This window comes from Oryctolagus cuniculus, chromosome 9 (genome assembly GCF_051225735.1).
Source record: "Oryctolagus cuniculus isolate XC-2025 breed Fujian yellow rabbit chromosome 9, ASM5122573v1, whole genome shotgun sequence".
Lineage (NCBI taxonomy): Eukaryota > Metazoa > Chordata > Mammalia > Lagomorpha > Leporidae > Oryctolagus > Oryctolagus cuniculus.
The window spans coordinates 124,497,275-124,522,637 of NC_142875.1; the positions used below are offsets into that span (position 1 = coordinate 124,497,275).

A 25,363-nucleotide genomic window follows, 5' to 3' on the forward strand; every position below is an offset into this window, starting at 1 on the left:
AAAGTTAAAAAGTAACCTAACATAACCTATTTCGCAAGTCTTTATATTCTTCATGAGAATAAAAAAAGATGTCAAAAATTTATATCAAACTAGGCAGCTGATTAAGTTTGTCAACAGAGCTTCCTGGAGTGTGAGTAAGCACTGTGAGTTTTCTTTTTTTTCTTTCTTTCTTTTTTTTCGACAGGCAGAGTGGACAGTGAGAGAGAGAGACAGAAAGGTCTTCCTTTTTGCCGTTGGTTCACCCCACAATGGCCGCTGCGGCCGGCACACCGCGCTGATCCAAAGCCAGGAGCCAGGTGCTTCTCCTGGTCTCCCATAGGGTGCAGGGCCCAAGCACTTGGGCCATCCTCCACTGCACTCCCTGGCCATAGCAGAGAGCTGGCCTGGAAGAGGGGCAACTGGGACAGAATCTGGTGACCCGACCTGGACTAGAACCCGGTGTGCCGGTGCCGCAAGGCGGAGGATTAGCCTATTGAGCCACGACGCCAGCCAACACTGTGAGTTTTCTCATGTTAAGGCTCTCAGAAGGGAGCAATGCCCAGTGGGGGCGATGACATCCTAGGGGAATCAGCAACAAGAGCGCCAGCTGTACAACAGACCAGGCAAGGACCACGCCAGCGACAAGCACCTACGCCCAATCTCAGTCTTCCTGCTGCACAACCTGACGACCCATCAGTCCCCTGGGAGGCCTTGGAGCAGCCTAGAAAGATGCCACCCATCAACTGTGAGACGGAGGGTGGCCTCGCACGTCCTGCTTCTAGTGGGCTCCTTTCGAGACAGATGGATAAAATCCTGCCCTTCGAAACAGTGATCCACGTGTGTGAGTCTCAGGTGTTCCCACACACGGGAATCGCCTAGGACGTCCTCTAAAATGCAGATTCTCATTCTGTATTCTGGGCTGCAGACCAGGACTCCGCACCCCGCTGATGCAGAGGCTGCCGCTCCCTGGTGCACACCTACGGTACCGAGGGTTTACAGGGACTCCGGAAGTCAGAGGAAATACCTGCCCCAACTTAGAATGCTGATATTAACGCCAATATGTACAATATGTATAACCTTAAGTGGTTTCTTATTTTTTTTTTCTACAAACAGTATAACCTTTTCTGAAGTTTTTAATCAAATGGTTTTAATAGTATACAAAAAATTACCACCTACTCTCATCTATGTCTACATGGAAAAATGGAATTAGAAGATAAGTTGATAAGTTGATTTTGTTGCAAAGAAATTTTGAAATCAATGCATAGTTTTTTTTCAAATATGCATTTTTCTTCTTCTTCTTTTTTTTTTTTTTTTGAGAGACACAAAGAGAGCTCCTGTCTGTTGGTTCACTCCCCAAACACCCAGAATGGCTGAGACTGGACCAGGGCCATAGCAGGAGCTGGGTGGCAAGAACCCAATCACTTCAGCCATCACTGCTGCCTCCCTGGGATTTCATTAGCAGGAAGCTGGAGTCAGGAGCTGGAGCCAGGACTTGAACCCAGGCACTCATGGGGGCTGCAGGTGTCCTAGCGAGCTTGTTAATCACCAAGCTGCACACCTGCCCCGGTGAACTGTCTGGACCCCTCAGATGCGTGACTGCAGCTACAACTTGGCACCCTTTACATGCATCTCCTTAACCACCAACATCACTGTGAAATACCACCAGTGTGGTAATAAGATACTAAGAAAATAAGGGAGAACAGCAATAAACCCCGAAGGCCCAAAGAAGCAGCAAACACACCAGCTCCGGGTGGCGTCACCCTCTCAACGCTCCCAAAGCCTTTGCGATCAACCCCACAAATCACGAGACGGGCACTACCTTGACGGCACTGGCCTTGACCTGCGACACCTCGGCCATTCTCTGCAGGTGCTGGAGCAGCACTTTCTCGGCAAGGTCGTTCTCGGGCAGGAAGTACTGGTAGACGTCATACTGCAGCCTCCACCTGGAGTCCTGGCCTGTCCCAGCGTCACACGACGGAGGAGCTGCACCCCTACAGCAAACCAGCAAAACCGAATGTCAGCCCCTAGTGGTGCAACCCCAGCCTCCAAAGCTCCGAGTTCAAACTTCTGGAACAATTCCAGTGTCACAGCTCCCCTTCTGCAGGGCAACACTAGGCAATTTGAAGACAAAGCAATGCATCGATAGGGGCTGAATGTCTGTGTCACCCTCCAAGGTCATATGCTGGAACTCTAACCCCCAACATGGGAGTGGGAGGCTCTGGAAGGTGACAATGTCACAAGCATACAGCCCTCATGCATGGCATCAGGGCCCTTGGCAGACACCTCAGGAAGAGCTGACCAGGCCCCTGGCGTGGGCGGCAACAGTGAGAGACGTCAGCAGCCTGCACCCAGGAGGGCCCTCACCAGAGCCCATCTGCACTGGCTCCCTGATCTCAGACACCAACCTCCAGGGCAGTGGGGCACACATACCACTGCTGCGTATAAGCCACCCAGTCTCGGCCACCTTTTTAGGGCAGGCCAAACAGACCCACATGCACAACGGGAAGAAGTTTTGATTCAATAACCAGATTACACTGTCAGTCAGGCCTGGAGTGAGATGCCAGCTCAGCTGCCTGTTAGCTGCGAGCATGTTGGCAAGTCACTCGAACCCCACTAAGCACGATGGCCTCTTCTTCATGCAACTGCTGAGATTAAATGACAAAGAACTTACAGCACTCAGCACCACCGCTGGCACACAGGAGGCATTCCAAGGCCAGCTTGCTTTACTGTTAATGTACATATTGCAACAGAGTTTCTTAATTAAAGTAATATAATCCTTAAAACATTTAAAATTGAAGAGGCATGTCCAAGCTCACATGAGAGTCAGATCAGGATCTTCAAACAAAGTTCATCAGGATGGAGGGGAACCTATTACTGATAAATGACAGGTCAAAACTGGTAATGAAGTTTAAATTATATCAATTCCCCAGGACACAAGCCTGTCCACTTTTACCAGATTTGAGAGTGTGCTGAATTACCTAACAGTTGGGTGTGTATGAGGGTACTTCAGAAAATAAAATGAGATTAAAAGATGAGCTCACTTTGATGCATAAGTTCAGAAACCCACACAACAGTTTTCTCATTATACACATTTCCACAGACTTTACAAACACACTGTGGATGATCCCAAAGCAATGTGAGGGATGAGAGACAGACAAACGTACCGTGCATAGCCGAGGTTTGCTGGGGCAAATTTGACGGTGGTTTCAAAGAAATCATACTCCACGTAAATGTTGGGATCGATATCTAAATCAAACTCCAAGTTACAGCCTCCAGGGATAGGATCTGGAGAGGAAAAAGGGAAGTGACTGAACAAAGAGTTCTTATACATTCCCATCGCTCGGGAAAGCAGAACTCTGAGCTTACAAGGACTTCCCATACAGAAGGTAAATGCTATTCCAGAGCTTCTGGTTTCCTACTGTCTCCTGTACTAAGCTCCAACAGGGTGAAGTAGCGGCCGGCATTGCCATCAATGAGGTAAGCCACATCCTGCCACGCCAGCATCCAGTTACTGGGGTACCAGCTTAAGTCCCGCCTGCTCCACTTCCGAGAGCGCTGCCTGCAAATGCACCTGAGAAGGCGGCAGAGGACGGCCCAGGCGCTTGGGCTCTTGCCACCCACGTGGGAGATCCGCATGGAGCCCAGGTTCCTGTTGTGGCCACCTGGGGAGTAAACCAGCAGAGAGGTGACCTCCTCCTCCGTCTCTCCTCTCCCTGTTGCTCTGCCGCTCAAATAAGTTTAAAAAAGTTAATCTGGGACCAGCACTATGACATAGTAAGTCTATCCCATATGGGTGCCAGTTCGTGTCCTGGCTGCTCCACTTCCAATACAGTGTGCACAGCCTGGGAAAGCAGTGCAAGGTAACCCAAACACTTGGACCCCTGCACCCGCGTGGGAGACCCGCAGGAATCTCCTAGCTCCTAGCTTCAGATCAGTCGCACTCCGGCCACTGCAGCCATTTAGGCAGTGAACCAGTGGATGGAAGACCTTTCTCTCTGTCTCTCCCTCTCTGTCTGTGACTCTGCCTCTCAAACAAATCTTAAAAATCTTTTACAAAGAGTGAGGAAGAGTAGAAAAGCTGTTTTAAAAAGAAGGAAACAAGTTGTAACAAATGTTCCGAATAAGATCCTTTTCCATACACCCTCCCCAACACGTCACACACGCCAGGGAGCGACAGGGAGTCGAAGACAGAAGGCTACCTGTTTCCGAGTAGGACAGCGGGATGGCCACACTCTGCACAGGCGCCGCCGCGGCAGTCTGCAGGTACCAGGAGCACGTACTCTGCTCCGGTGTCAGAATGAAAGCCAGCCCTCCGTCAGTGCCCGTGGCCGAGGAACTGGGCAGGAAAGTCTGCGATTAGAAAGAGACGCCATCACCGATGGGGAATCGGACACAGCGCATGCACGACAGAGCTGCTCTAGGGTCTATGTCCTGCTCCAAACCTCACAGAGGAAAGGGAGAGCCGCAGCCCTGCCTGGAGAAACGGAAGAGTTCTTTCCGTCTCTAGATTGTGTGCTCCACAAATACTCCTGGAAGGAGAATTATTTCATGTCTCTGTCTCAGCCTGCTCGGGCTGCTGGGACAGAGATGGGGTGGCTCCCAAACAACAGGCCAGAGATAAGGGTGCAGCAGGGTTGGGCGGGGCCTGGGGCGGCTCCTCACCCAGGCTGCAGACAGCCACGCCCTCGCTACACCCTCCTGGGCAAAGGGGAAGCCACTCTCTGGGACCTCTTATGGTGAGGGTGCGGGTCCCACTCAGGAGGGCTCTGCCCCCATAACCTGGCACCTGAGATGTGGGGAGGCACAGTCGCTGACAACGACCTCCGATCAGGAGCAGCACAGTCGGTTCTCGGTGCCCTCCACACCCCTGCACAAGGATCCACTGCGTCATGTCACATTCTCAGACTAACGAGGCAAAACCGTGAACCCTGGCCCCGAGGAGCGCCGGCTGTGCAAGTTACTGAGTTACAACTGACATCAGCTACCATAGAGTAACTGCTCAGTAGGTTTTCACGCGTGGAGACCCCTGTGAAGCCATCGCCACGATCAGGATGGCGGCCAAAAAAGCATCCCATGGCCCTCGCTAATCCTTCCTCATGCCCCCTCCTAAGACAGCCTTAAAAATCAATTTTTTTTTTTTTTAAGTTGAAAGGCAGAGAAGCAGACACCAACGAACTCTCACCCACTGGTTCACTCCCCAAATGCCTACACCAGCCCCTAGCCAGAGCCAGGAGGCAGGAGCTCCATCCAGGTCTCCCACATGGGCGGCAGGATCCCAGCTACCTGAGCCTTTACCCCTGCCTCCCAGGGCCTGAGCAGCAGGAAGCTGCAGTCAGGAGCCAGCGTCAGGACTCAAACCCAGGCACTTGGGTGTGGGACACTGGCATCTAAACTACCAGGCCAGACACCTCTTGCCCCTTGCAGAGAGCTTTATCAAGAAAATGCTAAGCTAAAAGGTAACAGGGTCCAAGTTTTTCTTAAAACTACGGAAATGGGGAGGAAAGGTCTGAGCTTGACTTCAATTAGGCAAGCACGAGGGAAAACTAGCCAAATATTAACCAAAACAGCTGCCAGCTGCAAAACACCGCAGGATGACCCCAAAAACCCCAAAGTGCCAGGCACCAAAGCAAGGGCACAGGGCACAGGAGCGCTCCTCTCCCTGGCCAGGGCCCCATGCCCGTACAGTTCTAGCCACACTCTTCCTGTGGGAGGAACAGCAGTAACTGAAGGCCACGCAAGAGATAAAAACTAAGGGCCAACTGAGACCCCTTCTGCATGGGAACTGAAGCCCAGGATGCCAGTCACCTGGACCTCTGCTGTCACTACTAGTTACTCCGACATCTTGTCACGCAAGCACAGCAGTGGGCATTTTAACTACCCTGCGCAGCTGCTGTAAGGTGACCCAGGTGGAACACCAAGCACACAGTTCTTAAGCAGCGTCCAGAGGCCCTCATGAAGGTATGCACATACAAAGACACTCCCAAAATCCTGTTGAAAAATGGAATTTAAAGATAAGCTTAGGAAGGCATTTGGTGCAGCAGCGGAGACCTGCATCCGACATGGGAGAGTGCCCAGCTCTACTCCCAACTTCAGCTTCCCGCTAACAAATTCCCTGGAAGGAAGCAGGTGATACGGCTCAAGTATCTGGGACCCCGTCACCCACTTGGGAGACCCAGGTTGAGTTCCAAGCTGGACTGCAGCCTGGCCAAGCCCCATCAGCTGAGTCATCTGGGGAGTGAAGAGCAGGAAGAAGGTCTCTGTCTTACTGCCTCGCTCCCTCTCCCCCTCTGTCTCTCAAATAAAATGAAAATAAAGCTTAAAAAGATAAGTTTGTTGCAGAACAAATAACTGTGCAACCTATATATAGTTTTTTCATAATACATATTTCCCATGAACTTTCTGAAGACTCCTCATCCTCCCCCCAACAAAATGATATATTTGGGGGCCCGCAGGGTGGCACAGTGGGTTAAGCCAAGGCTTTTCACACCAGCATCTGACACATGTGGCAGTTCAAATCCCAGCTGCTCTACTTCCAATCCAGCTCCCTGCTAATACACCTGGGAAGGTAGCAGAGGATGACCCAAGTAATTGGGCCCCTGCACCCAAGTAAGACACTCAAATGAAGCTCCTGCATCCTGGCTTCAGCCTGGCTCAACCCCAGCTGTTGCACAGTCATCTAGAAAGTGAATCAGCAGATGGAGGATCTCTAATTCTGTCTTTCAAATAAATAAATCTTTTTTAAAAGTATGTGTTCTGCTGGGAGACACTGATACACTTGAGCAGTCTACAGTCCCAGGAGCTTCAGAACCACTGACCCAGCACATAGGAGGCATGCAAAAGCCACAAATGCCTTTTCCCTACCTGCTCTTTTTCTCACAACTCAGTCTCTGAGTCACGCCATTAAAAGGGAAGTCACTGGGGCCAGCACTGTGGTATAGCAGGTAGAGCTGAGGCCTGCAGTACCAGTATCCCACATGGGCATTGGTTCAAGTCCTGGCTGCTCCACTTCCAATCCAGCTCCCTGTTAATGCGTCTAGGAAAGCAGATGATAGCTCAAATACTTGGGCCCCTGCCACTCATGTGGGAGACCAGAAGAAGCTCCTGGCTCCTGGCTAGCGCTTGGCCCAACTCCAGGCATTGCAGCCACAGAGGAGTGAACCAGCAGATGGAAAATCTCTCTCTACCTCTTTCTCTCCAAAATTCTGTCTTTGGGGGAAAAAAAAGAAAAAAGATTGAAGTCATTTATTAATTTTTTTAAAGATTTATTTAATTATTTGAAAGTCAGAGTTACACAGAGAGAGGAAAGGCAGAGACAGAGGTCTTCCACCTGCTGGTTCACCCCCCAATTGGCCGCAACTGCCGGAGCTGTGCCGACCCAAAGCCAGGAGCTTCCTCTGGGCCTCCCATGTGGGTGTAGGGGCCCAAGGACTTGCGCCATCCTCCACCGCTTTTGAGGCCATAGCAGAGAGCTCGAGCAGAAGAGGAGCAGTCGGGACTAGAACCGGTGCCCATATGGGACGCTGGTGCTCCAGGCCAGGGAATTAACCTGCTACGCCACATTGCCAGCCCCAGATTGAAGTCATTTTATTATTTGCCAATTTAGAAACACTTTAAAGAGAGCTAGCTTTAAAATAGGGAAACGAGAGAGACCTCATCTGCGTGCCCTTTCACGAGTCTCCTGGGAAAAGCCTGACTGTGAAGTTCAGCTTCAGCGCCGGGAAAGCCTTGCCCCCACTCCCCTTCCAGAACGGGAAGCTTCTTCCTTTCTCAGAAAGTTGGGAAACAGAACATGGTTTTCTATCTGCCCCAGCAAAACGATGTGTGAGCAACGCCTGTAACAATTAACACAACGTATTCCTTCCTCTTTCTCCTTGGCTAAACTCTTCTATTTCCAGCCTAGTAACTAACTTACTTCCCCTTCACCCCAGCATGCACACACACACGCGTGCACACACACGCAATTTCAAAATTAAGGTAAGAGCAAGAGACAGAAATAAAACAAAATACTTAGTAGGAATGATGCATGTAAAATTATACCTGAATTGGGTTTAGACAGTTTTGTGTGCCAAACTCCAGGATATTGCAAGATAAACTTAGAACAAATATGAAGTAGGTAACTCCTTACAGGGTGAAACCCATTTATTACTTTATAGGTATGTAAATTAACTAAAACAGATTCGTAAAAGATTATGTACATGGCAGGATGTTAATAGCTTAAGCTAATTCAGGGCATTTACAAAAGTTTCCAGGGGCAGGGCACTTGGTACAGAGGTTAAGATGCCACTCCCCTATCAGAGTGCCTGGGTGTGAGTCCTAGCTCCACCTCCCACTCCAGCTTCCCGATGATGCACACCCTGGGAGATGGCAGCAATGGCTCCCCACCACATCTGATCTCTACTTCTCTTTCAAACAAAATAAATAACCAAATTTAAAAACAAAAGTTTTCCAAAGCTGAGGCTGAGACTAAGGGGTTTAGCGGTTTAACATCTGTACGAACAGAGTCCTTAACCCTGCTAGAGCCAGCACAGGGCTGGACACCCTGAGGGGTGTGACTCTTCTGCCTGCAACAGAGACTCCAAAGGATGCATGGTCCTTAGCTTCAGTGATGGAGAGCTAGACATAAAGGAACCGCATGGAGGTGTGCTTTCGTGTAAAGTCATTAAGGACCTACGAGAGTGAGCGGAAGTGGGAGCTCAGGAGGAAAACCTGAACTCAGAGAGAAGCGTGCACCCCCCCCCCCCAACTCAGCTACGACCCTGCTGACTCAGAAGCTGCCGCATCGCATCGGGAAAGGCCAGGGACACTCACCTCGTGGTCGCCAATCACCAGCCTGACGAGACCCAGTTTCCATTTTTGTAAACTCAACACATAAACTCAAACAGAGAGAGACACCAGCGTCTAATGCTCATCCCATACCTAAGACTCAAACATCCAGAAATGGTTCGCGTGGAGACAACACTCTGTATACTCACCGGAGAAGAAGAGACAGTTGTGTTCTGGGACTGGGAGTGTATTTGGAAAATGAGAAAGGTCACATTGCTGGAAATATCACGCAATATAGCTTCCTCTGGAGAAGCTCTGCTGAGCTCCAAGTAGCTGAACTTCCCCACAGAGAACTCAAGGAAACCTACAAAGAAAGGGACTGCATTAAAACACCGGACCCTCCAACACCAACCGGGAGAAACCCCCTTCATAAACAGACGTGGAAGGAGCTGGATCCTTGGGAAGACTCCTGGAGGGAAACACTGTCACCACCCCATCTTGCTGACGGGGACACTGAGGGTTAAAGGTGCAGTGGGCCACCCAAGCCGGAAACATCGGAACTGAGAACGCAATGGGAGAAGTCAGCTCCAAAGCTGCCAAGGACGCTTGAATGGAAGATGGGGTCCCAGGGTCAAAAACCAAAAACAATTCTCTTCGGCGCAGAGCCCCTGACTTCTGGGATAAACCACCTATAAGCTCAGCAACAACAGTGGCCCCTGGAGAATTCCAGAGAGTGGCAGGTGACTTGCATTTATTCCCAGTTCACCGTGTGACCGCAGCCAAGTTTCTTCATCCCCTTAGGCCTCTACTTGCTCACCAGTCAAAGGGAACTGCCCTCCCAAACTCACTAAGGAAGTGCCACCAAATCAGCAGACATGTTTGCACTGCACACACCATGGTGACCCTGGCCTTCAGGGCACTGGAACCCTCAGTTTGCTTAAGGATCAAGGTCAGAGTCCACCATAAAAGAGGCTAGAACGAGAGTCGTCTTCCTCACCTGGTAGCGCTGAACGTACTGTCCTCCATTCTCTGTGCCCTCTCTCCCATACCCACACTGGTTCTTTCCTGCTCTAATTCTCCAACAACGCACTAAGTCAGGCTGCTGCTTCCTCCACGTGGCTCCCACCTCACCCCACCCTCAGGCCAGTTTATCTCTGCACAAACAACAGAGGCTCTCCCAGACATGCCAGGCATCTCAACCTGAGAAATCAAAAACCTTTAAGACAGAGGCAAAGGCGCTACTGAAAAAAAGACTACAATTCATAATTAGCCCCAGAGTGGAACAAGTGTATTTAGTGAGTTACTGTTTATTTGAAAGACAGAGACAGTGGGGTACTGTAAGCAAGCATACCCATTCACTGGTTCATTCCCCAAGTGCCCACAGCAGCCAGGGCTGCACCAGGACTAAGCCAGCAGCCAGGTCTGCCATGCGGATGGCAGGGCCCCAACTACCTGAGCCATTACCAGCTGCCTCCCAGGGTGTGCATTGGCAGGAAGCTGGAATCAGGAGCCAACCCAGGCCATGAAGCCAGGCACTCCAGTAGGGAATGTGAGTATTCTGAGTGGCACCTTAACCATTAAACCAAATGCCCACCCTTCACATTTTATTTTAGAAGAAAGTTGGTTTTATTTATTTATTTATTGACAGGCAGAGTGGACAGTGAGACAGACAGACAGAAAGGTCTTCCTTTGCCGTTGGTTCACCCTCCAATGGCCGTCGCAGCCAGCGCACCACGCTGATCCGATGGCAGGAGCCAGGTACTTATCGTGGTCTCCCATGGGGTGCAGGGCCCAAGCACTTGGGCCATCCTCCACTGCACTCCCTGGCCACAGCAGAGAGCTGGCCTGGAAGAGGGGCAACTGGGACAGAATCCGGTGCCCCGACCGGGACTAGAACCCGGTGTGCCGGTGCCACAAGGCGGAGGATTAGCCTAGTAAGCCGCGGTGCCGGCCAGAAAGTTGTTTTTTAAAGTTAGAATGTGTAGAAAACATTATCTCCTCCAGTAGGAACACCGTGTAGAAATCACTTCTGTTTGGCAAGTCTTTTAGGACCTAGGAAGATGCTCACAGACATGTATCCATGTAAATGGGGGGAGGAATACATGTTTGGTGTAGCCCATTTCCTAAGTCTTCAATATCTCTCCATGTCAACATAGATGTGTCTAGCTTTACCATTTTAGAAGGTATCTAAGATTCAATTCTGTGTACAAACCACAATTTTCAATCAATCTCCTAATGACCAACAGAGGCTGTTAGCATTCTAGCAGGAATAAGACAGTTACAGGAAGAATCGTTTCTTGAAGAATACTCTAGAAAGTATATATGTTGGGGACCAGCACTGTGGCATAGTGGGTAAAGCCGCCGCCTGTAGTACCAGCATCCCATATGGGCACCGGTTCGAGTCCTGGATGCTCCACTTCTGATCCAGCTCTCTGCCACGACCTGGGAAAGCAGTAGAAGATGGCCCAAGTCCTTGGGCCCCTGCACACGTGTGGGAGATCCAGAAGAAGCTCCAGGCTCCTGGCTTCAGATCGGCACAGCTCCAGCCATTGTGGCCAACTGGGGAGTGAACCAGCAGATGGAAGACCTCTGTATGTGTAACTCAGACTTTCAAATAAAATAAATAAATCTTTTTTTAAAAAAAGTATGTATGCTAGGGCCAGCATTGTGGCACAACTAGTTAAGCCACAGCTTATGATGCCTGCATCCCTTGTTGGAGTACTGGTTTGAGTCTCGGCTGTTTCACTTTTGATCTGGCTCCCTGCTAATGCACCTGGGAAAGTAGAAGGTAGCCCAAATACTTGGGGGCCAGCCACATGAAAGACTGGATGGATTCCCTGGCTCTAGTCTGGCCCAGCCTTGGCTGTTGTGGACACCTATGGAATGCATCAGCAGATGGACTATTCCCTCCCTTTCTCTGTAACACAGCCTTTCAAATAAAAAAACAAGTATTTTTTTTTTTTTAAACAAAGTATCCACATTAGATAATAAACTCATCTGACCAGGTCCTTGCTGCAACTGTCTAACAGATGGCCTTTGATGTTAATCAGTGCAACTGCAGATAACAGCCTTGTTTCAGCTTAAGCAATTCAGATATGAAAACAAACAGTCCACATGGGAATACATGGTGATCAGGACCAAAAAACTGAAGTTGTGGTCTCTGCTTGTGACTTCTTTCTCAGGAAGAGCACCAGACATTTCAGGGTTTGTCAAAACTTCCAGAAAACTACAAGATGACACCGCACTCACCCTCTTTCCCCAAATGCCTGCAGCAAGAACCAGGTGGAAACCAGGTAACAAAATGGAGAAATGAGGTATTTGTATACATTACTTAAAACCTGGTTACTAGAGAAAATCAGTAGAGGGAGTAGGAGCAAGTATTTCTACAGGTGTATTTAAAAATGATTTTTTCTTTACACATTTTCTGATTTTTCAAATTTTCTACAGGGTTCGTGAGCTATTCTTATTAGGAAAGTGTAATATACACTGGGTGTTACATATTCTGACCTACAGGTGATTTTTTTTTAAATACTGTTGTCAGGGACACTCTCCACACCACCTAAATCAGAATGCCTGGGGTAGGGTCCAGGTAGCAATTAAACAGCAAATATTCATTAAAATAACAGGCAGAGAAGCACACAAAGTCTACACACCCATGAAACTGCCACGTGAATCAAGAACCAGCACTCCAGCCCTGGAGAGCCCGGTAGTCACTCCAGTCATGACAGCTTGAAACTTACACAAGAGTTCTTCTCTGTGTGCCTTTTAAAAAAATCACCGTAAGATGAGTAAGGCTCAGTCGTGCTGCTCTAAGTGTGCACAGTTCATGCATCCCCACTGTGGTGTCCCGCATGCAGTGGAGGTGCCACACTGCCTCTCCCCTACGGCTAACACACTGGATTGTTCCTGGTTAACTCCACGCACTTTCTGTGCCTGCCTTTTGGTGCACAGATGTACACATTTCTGCTCCAAGTAGAATTTTCAGGTAATAGAATAATTTCGTGCTCAGCTTTAGTAAGTGCTGCCAGCTACCCGCCCAGGGACATACTCAGCACACCTGGTGTCATCAGAGGGCTCTGCTGGGGCTTCAAGGGTATCTGACCTGAATTCGTATTTCCCTAATTACTAAAGATGTCAAGAGCTTTTTGTTTTGCTTACTGGCTACCTGGATTTCCTTTCTGTGTGTCTGTTCAGGTTTTCTGCCCTTTTTTTTTGTCAGGTAGAGTTATAGACAGTGAGAGAAACAGAAAGAAAGGTCTTCCTTCTTTTGGTTCACTCCCCGAAAGGCTGCTACGGCCAGCGCTGCACCGATTCGAAGCCAGAAGCTTCCTCCTGGTCTCCCATGCGGGTACAGGGGCCCAAGGACTTGGGCCATCCTCCACTGCTCTCCGGGCCACAGCAGAGAGCTGGACTGGAAGAAGAGCAACTGGGAGCAGAACCTGGTGTCCACTTGGGATGCCAGTGCCACAGGCGGAGGATTAACCAAGTGAGCTACAGTGCCGGCCCCTTCTGCCCTGAGAGGCAGCGTTAGAGAGAGAATGAGAGGACTTCCATCTGCTGGTTCACTCTCCAAATGGTCACAACAGCCAGGGCTGGGCCAGACTGAAGCCAGGAGCTTCTTCCCAGTCTCCCAGGTGGGTTGCAGGAGTCCATGCACTTGGGCCACCTTCTGCTGCTTTCCCAGGCCATCAGCAGGAAGCTGGAACCGGTGCCCATATGGGTTGCTGGTGCTGCAGGTGGCGACCTAACCCGGTACACCACAGCACAGGATCTGCACCTTGCCCATTGTTACAATCAGGTCATCCTTGAATTTCAGAGTTCTTCCCACATCACACACCAGTATTCTACTGGAAATGTGCACAATTATCTCCCTCCCGTCTCACATGTTAACACATGTTTTAATAGAGTCCAGTTTTCCAAGTTTTTCCTTTATGATTGTTTCCATGTCATTTAAAATAATAAAAACTTGCCCAACCTATTCCACGATCACAAAGATGCATTCTCCATGCTGACATCTGGAAGTTTATTTCACCTTTCATGCTGGTTTTTATGTACAATGTGAGGCAGGGGTCAGGGTTCACTTTCCCTTGGCTTCTAGTTGACAGGAACCTTTGTTAAAACCCCACCTTCTCGTGGCTGCTTCCCTTCACAGGACTCAGTGAGAATGTGTCCTAGGGTCAGTGGGCTCCACTGGCTTATCTGTCCTCACACCAGTATTACATCACCTTCATCCCTGCCCCAAGCGTGTTCTCCTCTTCAGAACTACCTCTGGCCCTTTTCATTTCCATATACCTTGTGAAAATCACTTTGTCAATGCCCCCCCACACACACCCGCAAAAGAAAGCCTGAAAGGATTTTAATTGAGATAGCACTGAAAGAATAAATTCAGTTGGGGGAGAAATGCTATCTTTAAAACAGATTGTTTGGGGCCTGTGTTGTGACAAAACAGGTTAAGCCTTCACCTGGTTAGTATACCAGCATCCCATATGGGCGCCAGTTTGAGACCTGGCTGCTCCTCTTCTGGTCTAGGTCCCTGTTAACGCACCTGGGAAAATAGCCCAAGAACTTGGTCCCTTGCACCCATGTGTAAGACCCAAATGAAGCTCCCAGCTTTGGATGCATCCAGTTCTGATCACTGTGGCCATTTGGGGAGTGAACCAGCAGATAAAAGATCTTTGTGTCTCTTCCTCTCTCTGTGGAACTCTGATTTTGAAATAAATTAATCTTTACAAAAAACACAGAATGCTTAAATCTATGATTTTGAGATACTTCTCTATTTGGTTTTTCAATTTATTTCAAAATGCTGTAGAGTTTTTCTCTGCAGATGTCTTAACATTTTTCATTACCATGAACCCTAAATATCTGACGTATGTTGGTGTCACTATAAATTTTTTTCTTCTGAGTTCCAACTTCTAGATGTCTCTTAAACAATATATTTTCTTAAAGTTCTCCAGATGCTGCTACTGCTAACACCATGGTAATGAATCGGGGGGAAAATAACTGCATTTTCTTCTAGTCTAGTTATCCTTCACCTAACTTGTGTGAGAAAATACCTTGGCAGCCCAACAGCCATTTCACAATTGTTACAGAAGATCACATTTGAACCAAGCCAGCTGTAGGCTGACCCTGGCTGGGCAGGGCTTGGGCATGTGCGATGCTGAGGTGCCCAACGCAGTAAGTGGCTACAGAATGACAGCTGTGCTACAGGACCTCAGGCAAACCTCAGGCAAACCGGAGACAGCTGTCTCACACAGCAGGTGGCTGCTGCAAGTCTCCAAAGACTGGAGCTTGCAACTGCCCAGCGCAACACAATGAAACCCATTATTAACTTCCATTAGCTTTTCAACGCTTCGGAGATCACCCCTCACCTCCCCAGCTCAGTAAACAGGAGCCAGGGATCCTCAGAATCAGTCTGCAAATAAGCTCTTGGCAAGAAGGGGACACACACACATGCACACAGCGGGCATTCATAGAAATGCCTGGCACCTCATTAGCACCAGGTTGAGAAAGAGATTTCCATAGACTGACCAGGAAAGATACTTGGGTCGCCCACGTCCTAAATAAGAGTGCCTGGTTCGAGTCCTGCCTCCTGTGTTTCTGATCCAGGTTCCTCCCGGGAGGCAGCAGGTGCTGTCTCAAGTGGCTGAGTCTCCAGCATCCACGTGGGAGACCCGGGCCCCTGCCTTCAGCCTGGCCCAGCACCAGCTGTTGCCAACATTCTGGGAGTGAACCAGAGCACGGAAGAGGTGGGTACTCTGTCTTTCAAAGAAAATGAGTGAAGACACTGCAAGTGTGGGAAGAATGGCATTTAACTCCTCACAAAAACAGACTTGGCAAAAGACACAAACTCAAGACACATCACAAAGAAGTTCACAGGAACTTCACCTCTAAGTCATTTGGAAAACGACTCACTGGATGCACTTTATGAGGCATAATTATGTCTTGTGACCCGGGAGTGGGAGGAAAAAAGGCAGCGCCTCACATGACCATATAGCGCCAACGGCGAGCACCGGGTGAGGCACTGACTCAGCCAGCCGCTCTCCTCCAGAAGCAAGGCCTACTTTTTCTGCCAGAAATATTTTTCGTAAAGCAAGCCTTCGGCCCAACAGTTAAGACACCTACATCCCATTGAAGTGCCAGGGTTTGATTCCGGGTTCCTGACTCCAGCTTCCACGGGAAGCAGCTGGGACCCAGACACTCACATGGGAGACTTGATACAGTTCCCAGCTCCCCCCTGCAACTGACGGGGAATCTGCAGAGTAAAGGAACAGATGCGGGGTCGCATTCCGGTGCGCTCCCCACCCCCGCTCAAATAAATAGGTAAATGCAACTTTAAAAAAAATGTTCTTTGGCCATCTGACCTGGACAAGTCTTTCTCTTATTTTTCCATACCCATTCTTTTGCAGCATCACTTTTCCAGTCTAAAAAGAACATCCGTATCCTAATCCAGCAATCTTAAAAATCCCCAACTGTTGCATCTTACTTGTTTACTATAATTTACTTCCGGGGCCAGCGCTATTGAATAGGAGGTTAAGCCTCCACCTGCGGCACCAGCATCCCATATGGGGGCCAGTTTGTGTCGCAGCTGCTCCTCTTCGATCCAATTCTCTGCTTACGGCCCAGGACGGCAGTGGAAGATGGCCTCAGTGCTTGGGCCCCTGCACTTGCATGGGAGACCTGGAGGAAGCTCTTGGCTTCAGCTGTTGTGGCCATTTGAGGAGTGAACCAACAGATGGAAGACCTCTTTCTCTGTCTCTAATTCTGCCTCTCAAACATTTTTTAACAAGTTACCTCCAACATCCCCATCATTCACGCTTAGAAACAACAACCACATTCAAGGAGAGACCTGTGAACATGTAGTCTAATTCCCTACCAGGAGCGCGTCAGAAGGAAAACTGCTTCAGCTGCTTGCACTGGCTGGCATTGGACGACCCCTCCCAATCGCATGTTCACCTTTTGAGGAATTTTTATCAGCCTCAAAGGCCAAAAGGAAACACAAGCGCACATCCCACCTCTCAGACACATTTGAGAGAGAGATTGCTGGTCACAGCCGCCGCCCGCCACCTTCTTACAGCACTAGGACACACCGTGGAAGGTCCCCACGACACCCTGCTCACCATGTCCTACGTATTAACATGCTGAGTGATGGAAACCACAAGAAAAGGGAAAACTGTTTAAATGACCAATTCTCCTGCATGCCCAGCACGCCACAGACTGCACCTGCCGCAGACGTACGGAGTCCAGATCTGCCTCTGTCCAAGATTCACTGGGCACTCAAGTCGCTACTCGAACTGTGCAGTGACCGATAAATCCTCAGTCACCACAGCTGCTCGATTTCTTCGGTTCAGACCAGAGCAGAATCCAAGCATTTTCAAGAGGAGGCTGCAAGCCTTGAACTAAATCTTTCCTTGTTTTCTGATTTTTATCTGCTGCTGTAGAGAATATTTATTCACTTATGTGAAAGGCCGACAGAGAGAGGTAGAGAGGTAGGAGGTAGGAGATAGGTAGGTAGGTAGGTAGGTAGGGTGGGAGGAGAGAGAAGGTCCTCATCCGCTGGTTCACTTCCCGAATGGCAGCAACCACTGGACGCGGACACAGGAGCCCAGGGACCCGGGACATCCTCCACTGCCCTTCCAGGCCCCAGCAGAGAGCCGGATCAGAAGTAGAGCAGCCGGACGCGAACTGGAACCCATATGGGATGCCAGCACGGCAGGCGGCAGCCCCGCCCACCACACCACAACACCGGCCAAGAGACCATCAGCTTTTGCCATCACACAGCAGTTCAGTTACCACATGCCACCCCTTCCCTGTGCAGAAGTAACACTCATGCAACGAACACAGTGACAAAAAGGGAGGTATCAGGGCTGCCATCAAAGAAGGGGGGAGGGTGCCTGAAATAAATACTAATTTCTCTGGCCTGGCTGCTGTGTGCAGGTTAAGCCGCCAACTGTGATACGGGCATCCCACAGTGGAGTGCCAGTGCCAGTCCTGGCTGCTCCACTTCCGATCCAGCTCCCTGCTAACAGTGTGGGAAAGCAGCAGAGGCAGGCCCTTGCGCTCGGAACCCTGCCAGCCACGTGGAAGACCCAGCTGCAACTCCTGGCTTGGCCAGGAGTCAGCGGCTGCCATTTGCGAAGTGAACCAACAGATGTAAGATCTCTCTTCCAAATAAATACATAGATCTTTAAAAAAACTAATTTCCCAGGTTATTGCTCAAGTTGTGGCGCAAAAATTCCCGGACATGAAACACTAAGGCAGTGACCTAGCAATAAGAATGGGGGGACCCCAGGCGGCCGGACTCCGGGGGGCCAGCGCTGGATCAAGGACAAATTCAGCTTCTGTCGCTCACCTCTTGTTCCTCCTCCTCAGGCTATTTTGAGACAGGAGGGTGAAATACACAGCAGCACCGTGTTAAATGCAGACGGCTGGGCTCGCTTACCCGCACCTGGGGTACCCGCCCCTCGGTCCAGGCTGCGCGGCGAGCGCCCTGGGCCGCCAGGTGAGGCCACTCATCGCCTTGCAGAGTTCTGAGGATTACAACGGAGCGCGCCCGAGGAGCGCCTGGCACACCCTGCGGCGTGTTCGCTGCTAACCCGATTTTTTTTTTTTTTTTTTATTCCAAAAATACAATCGCCCGGCTCAGCTCTGGCCTGAGTCCCAGGCAAAGATCCTGGCACTCACGCTGCACGCGGGCTTTGCGGGAGCGCCACGTTTGCTAGAGCCGCAACCGCAAGCTCCCTCCCACAGTGGGGACGCGCTTTCACCTCGCCGAAACGCACGCGACCCGCAGCTTGGTGCGACGCGCGCTTCGGACGTGCGGCGGCCGCCAGCCTGGAGCCGAGGGAACCGCTACACCCCGAGAGCCGCGGCCCAGTCACGGGGACCCCCGGCCAGGCTCCGCGCCCCAGAGAGCGCCGGGACGACCCCACGCAGGACGCGAACACGGCTCGCCGTATCCTTCCCGCCCATCTCCACAGCCCGCATCGGAGGTTCTGGCGCATCCAGGCGGACCCCAACCCTAGCGGGGAAAGCGCCAGCAACCCGGCGCTGCGAGCGCGTCCCACGCCATAACCTACCCTGGCTGGCGTTCCCGACGGCCTCGGCGCCCGCGGCCACCCCGCGTCCCCACGCCAGCAGCGCCAGCGCCAGCAGCCGCCGGAGCCCCATCGCCGGCGCGCCGGGCCCACGCCGAGCTCGAGTCGGGACGCGGCCGCGCGCTCCGGGGCCCCGCAGCCTCCCCAGCGCTACCCCGGGGGGCACCATCGCCCGCCGAGGGCACGCGCCGCGCACCTGCCAGCCCCCGCGGTCCCCGGCGCGGCCCGACCTCCGCGCCACGGAGAGGCGGCCTCTTCCGGCGATGGAGCGGGCGGCTGGCGGCGGCGGCGGCGGGTCCCGGGCGGGGCGAGGCGGGGCGGGGCGGCGGGCGCCCCCTGCTGGCGCGCGCGGGGCTGTCCGGGGAGGCCGCGGCGAGCGCTTCCCCGCCGCGGACGGACAGAACAGCTCTCGGCTGGGGCCCAACAGCCCCTGTTCCCGCGCATAACGGTCCTCTGCGAAGAAACAGAGAAGACAAACCGACCCCTTCCTCACAGCTACCTACCAAGGCCTGCCTGCTCCCGGTTCCCGCACCCCGGGGGTTGGAGTCTGCATGCCCGCCCGCCACAGTGGATGAAATCCAGGGAAGGTGACAAAGAAATAAAATGTTTCAAAGATCAGGTCTGTGAGCCGGCGCCGTGGCTCAATAGGCTAATCCTCCACCTTGCGGCGCCGGCACACCGGGTTCTAGTCCCGGTTGGGGCGCCGGATTCTGTCCCGGTCGCCCCTCTTCCAGGCCAGCTCTCTGCTATGGCCAGGGAGTGCAGTGGAGGATGGCCCAGGTGCTTGGGCCCTGCACCCCATGGGAGACCAGGAAAAGCACCTGGCTCCTGGCTCCTGCCAGGATCAGCGCGGTGCGCCGGCTGCAGCGGCGGCCATTGGAGGGTGAACCAACGGCAAAAGGAAGACCTTTCTCTCTCTGTCTCTCTCTCTCACTGTCCACTCTGCCTGTCCAAAAAAAAAAAAAAAAAAAAAAAAAAAAAAAAAAAAAATGTTTAAAAAAAAAAAAAAAAAAAAAAAAGATCAGGTCTGTGTCTTTGGTGTAATGATTCCATTTTTACATTGAAGTGTGGCGATCGGATACAAATGCAAAAGTTAGTGCATAGAACGGTCCGTCAAAGTGTCGTTGATAGGAGAAACAGCCACCGCAACCTAAATGGCTAACGAGAAGAATTCGCTGCATAACCCCTGGAATCTCTACGTAGTAGAACCACGGGGCGGGGCGGCGTGGGGGGCTTCATTTGTTTTAGAAGGCAGAGTTAAGAGGCAGAGGCAGACGGAAGTCTTCCATCTGCTGGTTCACTCTCTGAAGCCAGGAGCTTCTTCCAGGTCTCCCAATGGCTGCAGGGGCCCAAGAACTTTGATCATTCTCCGCCACTTTCCCAGGCCGTTAGCAGGGAGCTGGATCAGAAGCAGAGCAGCCAGGATTCGAACAGGTGCCCGTATGGGATGCCAGCACTGTAGTCGAGGCTCTTCCCGCCAAGCCTCAACACTGGCCCCCGAGTGATCTTGAAGTGTTTGCGCAAAGGCAATTTATGAAGCAGTAAATGTTTGCAAAATGGGGCTTCCTTGGTATTTTACAATACGCCTTCATGGATCTGTGCCTTCCTTTCCTGCTGCAAATAGCTCATGGTCTGGTGAGGGGAGGGGTGGTGTGTGGATACAGGCAGACACCACACAGGGAGGCTGCTGTCCCAGCAGAGCACACAGCACCTCAGTGCCACAGTGTTACACTGGAGCTGAACAAGTCCTCCAGCCTCCAGACCCTGCAGCTGGGTTAACACTTTAGCACACGCTTTCTCCCTACTGTGGGGTGCTGGTGTGAACAAACCTGCACTGCCAGTTGTATACAGGCACCAAAAGTGACAGTGGCAATCCACCAACATTACCCTTTTTAAGATTTTATTTGAGAGGTAGAGTTACAGACAGTGAGAGGGAAAGACAGAGAGAAAGGTCTTCCTTCTGTTGGTTCACTCCCCAAATGGCCACAAAGGCCGGAGCTGTGCCCATCTGAAGCCAGGAGCCAGGAACTTCCTCCCAGACTTTCACATGGGTGCAGGGGCCCAAGGACCTGGGCCACCTTCTACTGCTTTCCCGGGCCACAGCAGAGAGCTAGACTGGAAGAGAAACAGCTGGAACTAGCACCGGCGTCCATATGGGATGTCGGTGCCGCAGGTGGAGGATTAACCTACTATACCACAGTGCCGTGCCAGCCCCCAACATTACTTGTTTATCATCAGCTTAGTGTGCACTCCAGCCTCTTAAAAAAGTCTGCTGCAGCGGCAACCTAGAGTGTCTCAGGTTACAGAGTCTGTGATGGCTTCAATTCCTGTTGCTCTTGATTTAACTTTATGCTCTGTGTTGCGGCCAGAGGAGCAGTAGTGGCACTGTGCAACCCAGGTGTGAAGGAGGCGGTACTGCTGGGTTCACAGAGCACAACCTGTGATGTCTGCAAAAAGAAGTCACCTCACAACGTGTTTCTCAGAATGTTGCCCGCCTGTAAGGGACCACGACCGTGATTGCACTCAGAATGCCACGTGCGGCACGGAAAGCACAAGGAACAATTCTACAGTGTGGGAGCAGTTAACTTACAGGCAGCATTCAGGAAACTTTTATTTTTACTTATTTTCACTTGTATTCGAAAAGCAGAGAGAGAAAAGGAGAAAGAGAGTTCCCATATGCTGGTTCATTCCTCCAGATCTCACAACAGCTGGGACTAGGCCAGGCTGAAGCCAGGAGCCTGGAACTCCATCTGAGTCTCCCATGTGGGTGGCAGGGGCCCAAGCACTTCAGCCATCACCTACTGCTTCCCAGGGTGCACATTAGCAAGAACCTGGAATCAGAAGTGGAGTCAGGGCTCCAACCCAGGCTGCTCCCGAAGGTTGTTCCCGCAGGAAAGTTTTAGAAAGAGATATTTACAATAAGGTTGGAAGCCCAAGTAGACAATCACCAAGGGAACAAAGTGGAGAGGGAGGTGGAGGCGAGAAAGAGAATTATGTGTGTTTGGTGTAGTGTGCACTGAAGTGTGCAACAGAACAGCAGGATCAGCACAGCCAATGCTCTTCTACAGTGATGCAGCCTAGTGCTCAACAGGTAAAAAAGGTAGTTAAGGGGTTAAGACACCAAGTTAAAAATAATGATTTTTTTTCCGAAAAACTAGAGTTACTATAGATTAAAAAACCAAAGTACTGGGGGTGGGTGTTGCGGCACAGAGGGTTAGGCAGCTGCTTGGGATGCCTACGTACGTACTGGAGTGCCGGTTCACATCCCGCCTGCTCTGCTTCTGATCTGTCTTCAGATCTGTCTTCCTGCTAATGCACCTGGGAAGGCAGTAGATCATGGCTCAGGTACTTGGGTCCCCGACACCTCTGTGGGAGACACAGATGGAGTTTCTAGCTCCTGATTTCAGTCTGCCCCCGCCCTAGTTGCTAAGAGCATTTAGGAGTGAAACAGTGGATAAAAGTAATCTCTCTCTCTCTCCCTCTCTCTCTAGCTCTGTCACTCTGCCTTTCAAATTAAATAAATTGTTTAAAAAAAGTACTAATGATGACATTGGTTTTGAGTTGATAATTGTTGAACTGGGTGATACCTACATGAAGGTTCACTACTCTTGTGTATGTTTGAAACTTTTAATAATATAAAGTTAAAAAAAAAAAGTACTTACCCAAATTAGCTGTTTAAAAGATGAGACATATAATACTGGCTCCCTCCTCTTAAAACCACATGTCATTCAGCTCGTGGTGGGGTGGGGCACGTGCAAGAGAAGCACATCTACATGGACTCTACACATTCATGAAATGTACATGTGCTAAGTAAGATTTTGTTGAAGGCCAGGGATTCGCATGGGGTACCTGAACTGGTTGACCCACTCAGTTATCAAGTTTAACCACAGTAAGTCATTGCTGGGTGGCTGTAGAAGGCCCTGTAGTCAGTTTAACACATGAAGCTGTAAACAATTAGTCAATTAAGCTGTAGCCAATTGATTGGTACAGAAGCTGGTTGTTACAGAAAAAGCTATTCAATGATACTGTTAAAGCATGGTGAGGAAGTCTTTACCCAGGCCTACCAAGATAGGTACCAGCACCACAACAGGGTCTTGCAGAGCGGAGGAGAGCTTGGACTCAAGTCTGAATGCAGCATGGAGAAGTGGGGATGTGCAGCCAAGGAGCGGGGTGGGGGTCGCAGGGTGGAAGATGTCAGAGCATTGACAGGAACAAAGCAGGCTCTGTAAAGGGATTCATACAGGGCTGACTCGGGACAATATGAGTGAGCAGGCCAGGGAGACACAAGCCCAGTGACTGAATGAGTCTTGGGAAGTGTCCCAATGTGGTCAAATTCTGGTTGGAACATAACCATCCACGACAGAAGATACAATGGCTTGGCCCAAAATTGCGGGCTTTAGGTAAGTGGAGGGTGAATTCCTCATGGGCTGGAGACAACATTCTTCTTCTTCCTTTTTTTTTTAAAGTATTTATTTATTTATTTGAAAGGCAGTGTTACAGAGAGGCAGAGAGAGAGAGAGAGAGGTCTTCTATCTGCTGGTTCACTCCATCTGCAATGGCTGGAGCTGCACTGATCTGAAGCCAGGAGCCAGGAGCTTCTTCCCAGTCTCCCAGGTAGGTTCAGGATGCTAAGGACTTGGGCCATCTTCTACTGTTTTTCCAAGCCATAGCAGAGAGCTGGATTGGAAGTGGAGCGGCTCAGACAGGAACTGGTGCCCATATGTGATGTCAGCACTTCAGGCAGTGGCTTTACCTGCTACGCCACAGTGCCATCCCCGTCAACATTCTTTACAACATGATTGGTTACAAACACTGGCTCTGAAAAGAGGCTGTGGCCAGAGTGGTGGCACAGCGGATTGTGGCACCTGCACCACCAGCAACACCAACATCCCACATGACCAATGGTTGGAGTCCCGCTGCTCCACTTCTGACAAAGCTCTCTGCTAATGGCCTGGGAAAAGCAGCGGAAGATGGCCCAAGTGCTTGGGCCCCTGCACCCACGTGGGAGACCTAGATGGGTTCTAGCCTTTACTTCTGCTTTTATCAAGGTCAACACTCTAGTTCAGGCCCTATTCATCTCACATTTGGGCAAGTGTAGAACTCCTAGCAAGTCCCTGACCTTTCGCCCCTTGCAAACGCAGCTCCCATAGCACGGTGCAACATTCGGTACGGTACACTCTCAACTGGTACAAGAAAGCGACAGACTGCTCCAAACTACAGTTAAAGCAAATGAGAGTCACTTGGCATTGGTACCATGATATGGGAAGTGTCTCACCTGTGTGGTTCCCCCAGCAGGTCAGGTCTATTGACGCAGAGGTGGGGCTTCCCAGAAAGGGCCGGGCTCAGCCCTGCAAGCTGAGTTCCCCAAGGACTGTCTCCCCCACTGCCATGCTTTGAATGTGTCTGCCGCATTCATGTATTTAAGGAATGCACCAGAAGGAGCTGTCACACCAAGTCATATATCTGCAGCAGACAAGGAGACCACAAGGAGTCATTTCCAAAGCCGTGACTCTGTGAGCAGGGGAGAGGGAAAGATGAGCAGGTAAGAGGGAGGTTCTGATCACACCTGGGGGTGGGTACAGGTCCATGAAGGAACAGTTTGGAAGAATGCTCCAACACTGGCTGCACGATATGGCAGCATGGCTCACACTCCCCCTGGGGTGGAGCTCTTAGTGTTAACATGAAGCAAAGGTGAGGAGTGGATACTCTGTGACCCGCCTGCGCCGGCCTTGCTCCTGCAGTAGGGTCCCGAGCAGTCCAGGATAGCTAGGGAACTGCATCTCTCTCTGGCATGTGACAGAAAACCTGAACTACATCAGGTGCCTTTGAGATGTGCAAGTAGTGATGAGTCAGTTGACAGTTTCTGAGCTGTACAGGGCAGTGATAGGGAAAGGTGACTCGGCCCTCCTGAGTGGATTAGTCCACTGGATTACCGGGGTAGCCCTGGGCAGGAGGTGGGTGTGTGGCACGGTGGCTAAGGCACTGCTTGGGACGGCTGCATCACAGGGCTTGAGTTCGAATCCCAGCTCTGCTCCTGATTTCAGCTTCTGCTAGTGAGCACCAGATAGGCAGCAGGTTATAGCTGGAGTGGTTCCCAGGTGGGAGACCTGCACTGAGTTCCAGGCTCTGGCTTTGGCCAGCCTCAGCCCCTAGTTGCTGCAGGCACTTGGAAAATCAATCAGCAGATAGAACTTAATCTGCCTCTTTAATAAAATGACAATATATAAATAAATTTTTAAATACATGGGAAAGTAGGACAAACCACTAAATAATCCCACAGAATTCAACGATCTCGGTAAACAGCTGACCACCTCACAACCTGGAGGGGAGCCCAGTCGCGCAAAGGATGCCGGGCCTCAGCCGCTGCAGGTCCAGGTAGCTCACCCGGCGTTCTCCCCGGCACCCGCCCCTCCTCGCGGGGCGTGTCCTCCATGACCCCACCCCTTCCGGAGAGCCGCGCTCTGATTGGCCGTGACCCATACGAAAGCTGGCCAATCGCGTAGGAGCAGCTGCTGCAGCGTCTCTGC

At 51.0% G+C, this 25,363-nt stretch overlaps 1 protein-coding gene across 3 annotated transcripts in view; it reads right to left on the reverse strand.

The window, feature by feature from the left end:
• TM7SF3 (transmembrane 7 superfamily member 3) overlaps positions 1 to 19,140 on the reverse strand; it is a 56,221-nt gene extending 37,081 nt beyond the window's left edge. The window contains exons 1-5 of one of the 3 annotated variants that reach the window (XM_017343318.4): positions 18,819 to 19,140; positions 8,952 to 9,106; positions 4,179 to 4,329; positions 3,144 to 3,264; positions 1,799 to 1,970 (exon numbers count right to left, since the gene is read on the reverse strand). In XM_017343318.4, coding sequence (XP_017198807.3) covers positions 1,799 to 1,970; positions 3,144 to 3,264; positions 4,179 to 4,329; positions 8,952 to 9,106; positions 18,819 to 19,005 — 786 coding nt within the window. In that variant the 5' untranslated portion in view covers positions 19,006 to 19,140. Of the gene's footprint in view, positions 1 to 1,798; positions 1,971 to 3,143; positions 3,265 to 4,178; positions 4,330 to 8,951; positions 9,107 to 18,091; positions 18,246 to 18,818 lie in introns of those variants that run through there. The other 2 variants (XM_002712696.6, XM_089304724.1) reach the window with 2 other exon arrangements.
• Positions 19,141 to 25,363: the final 6,223 nt, after the last annotated feature.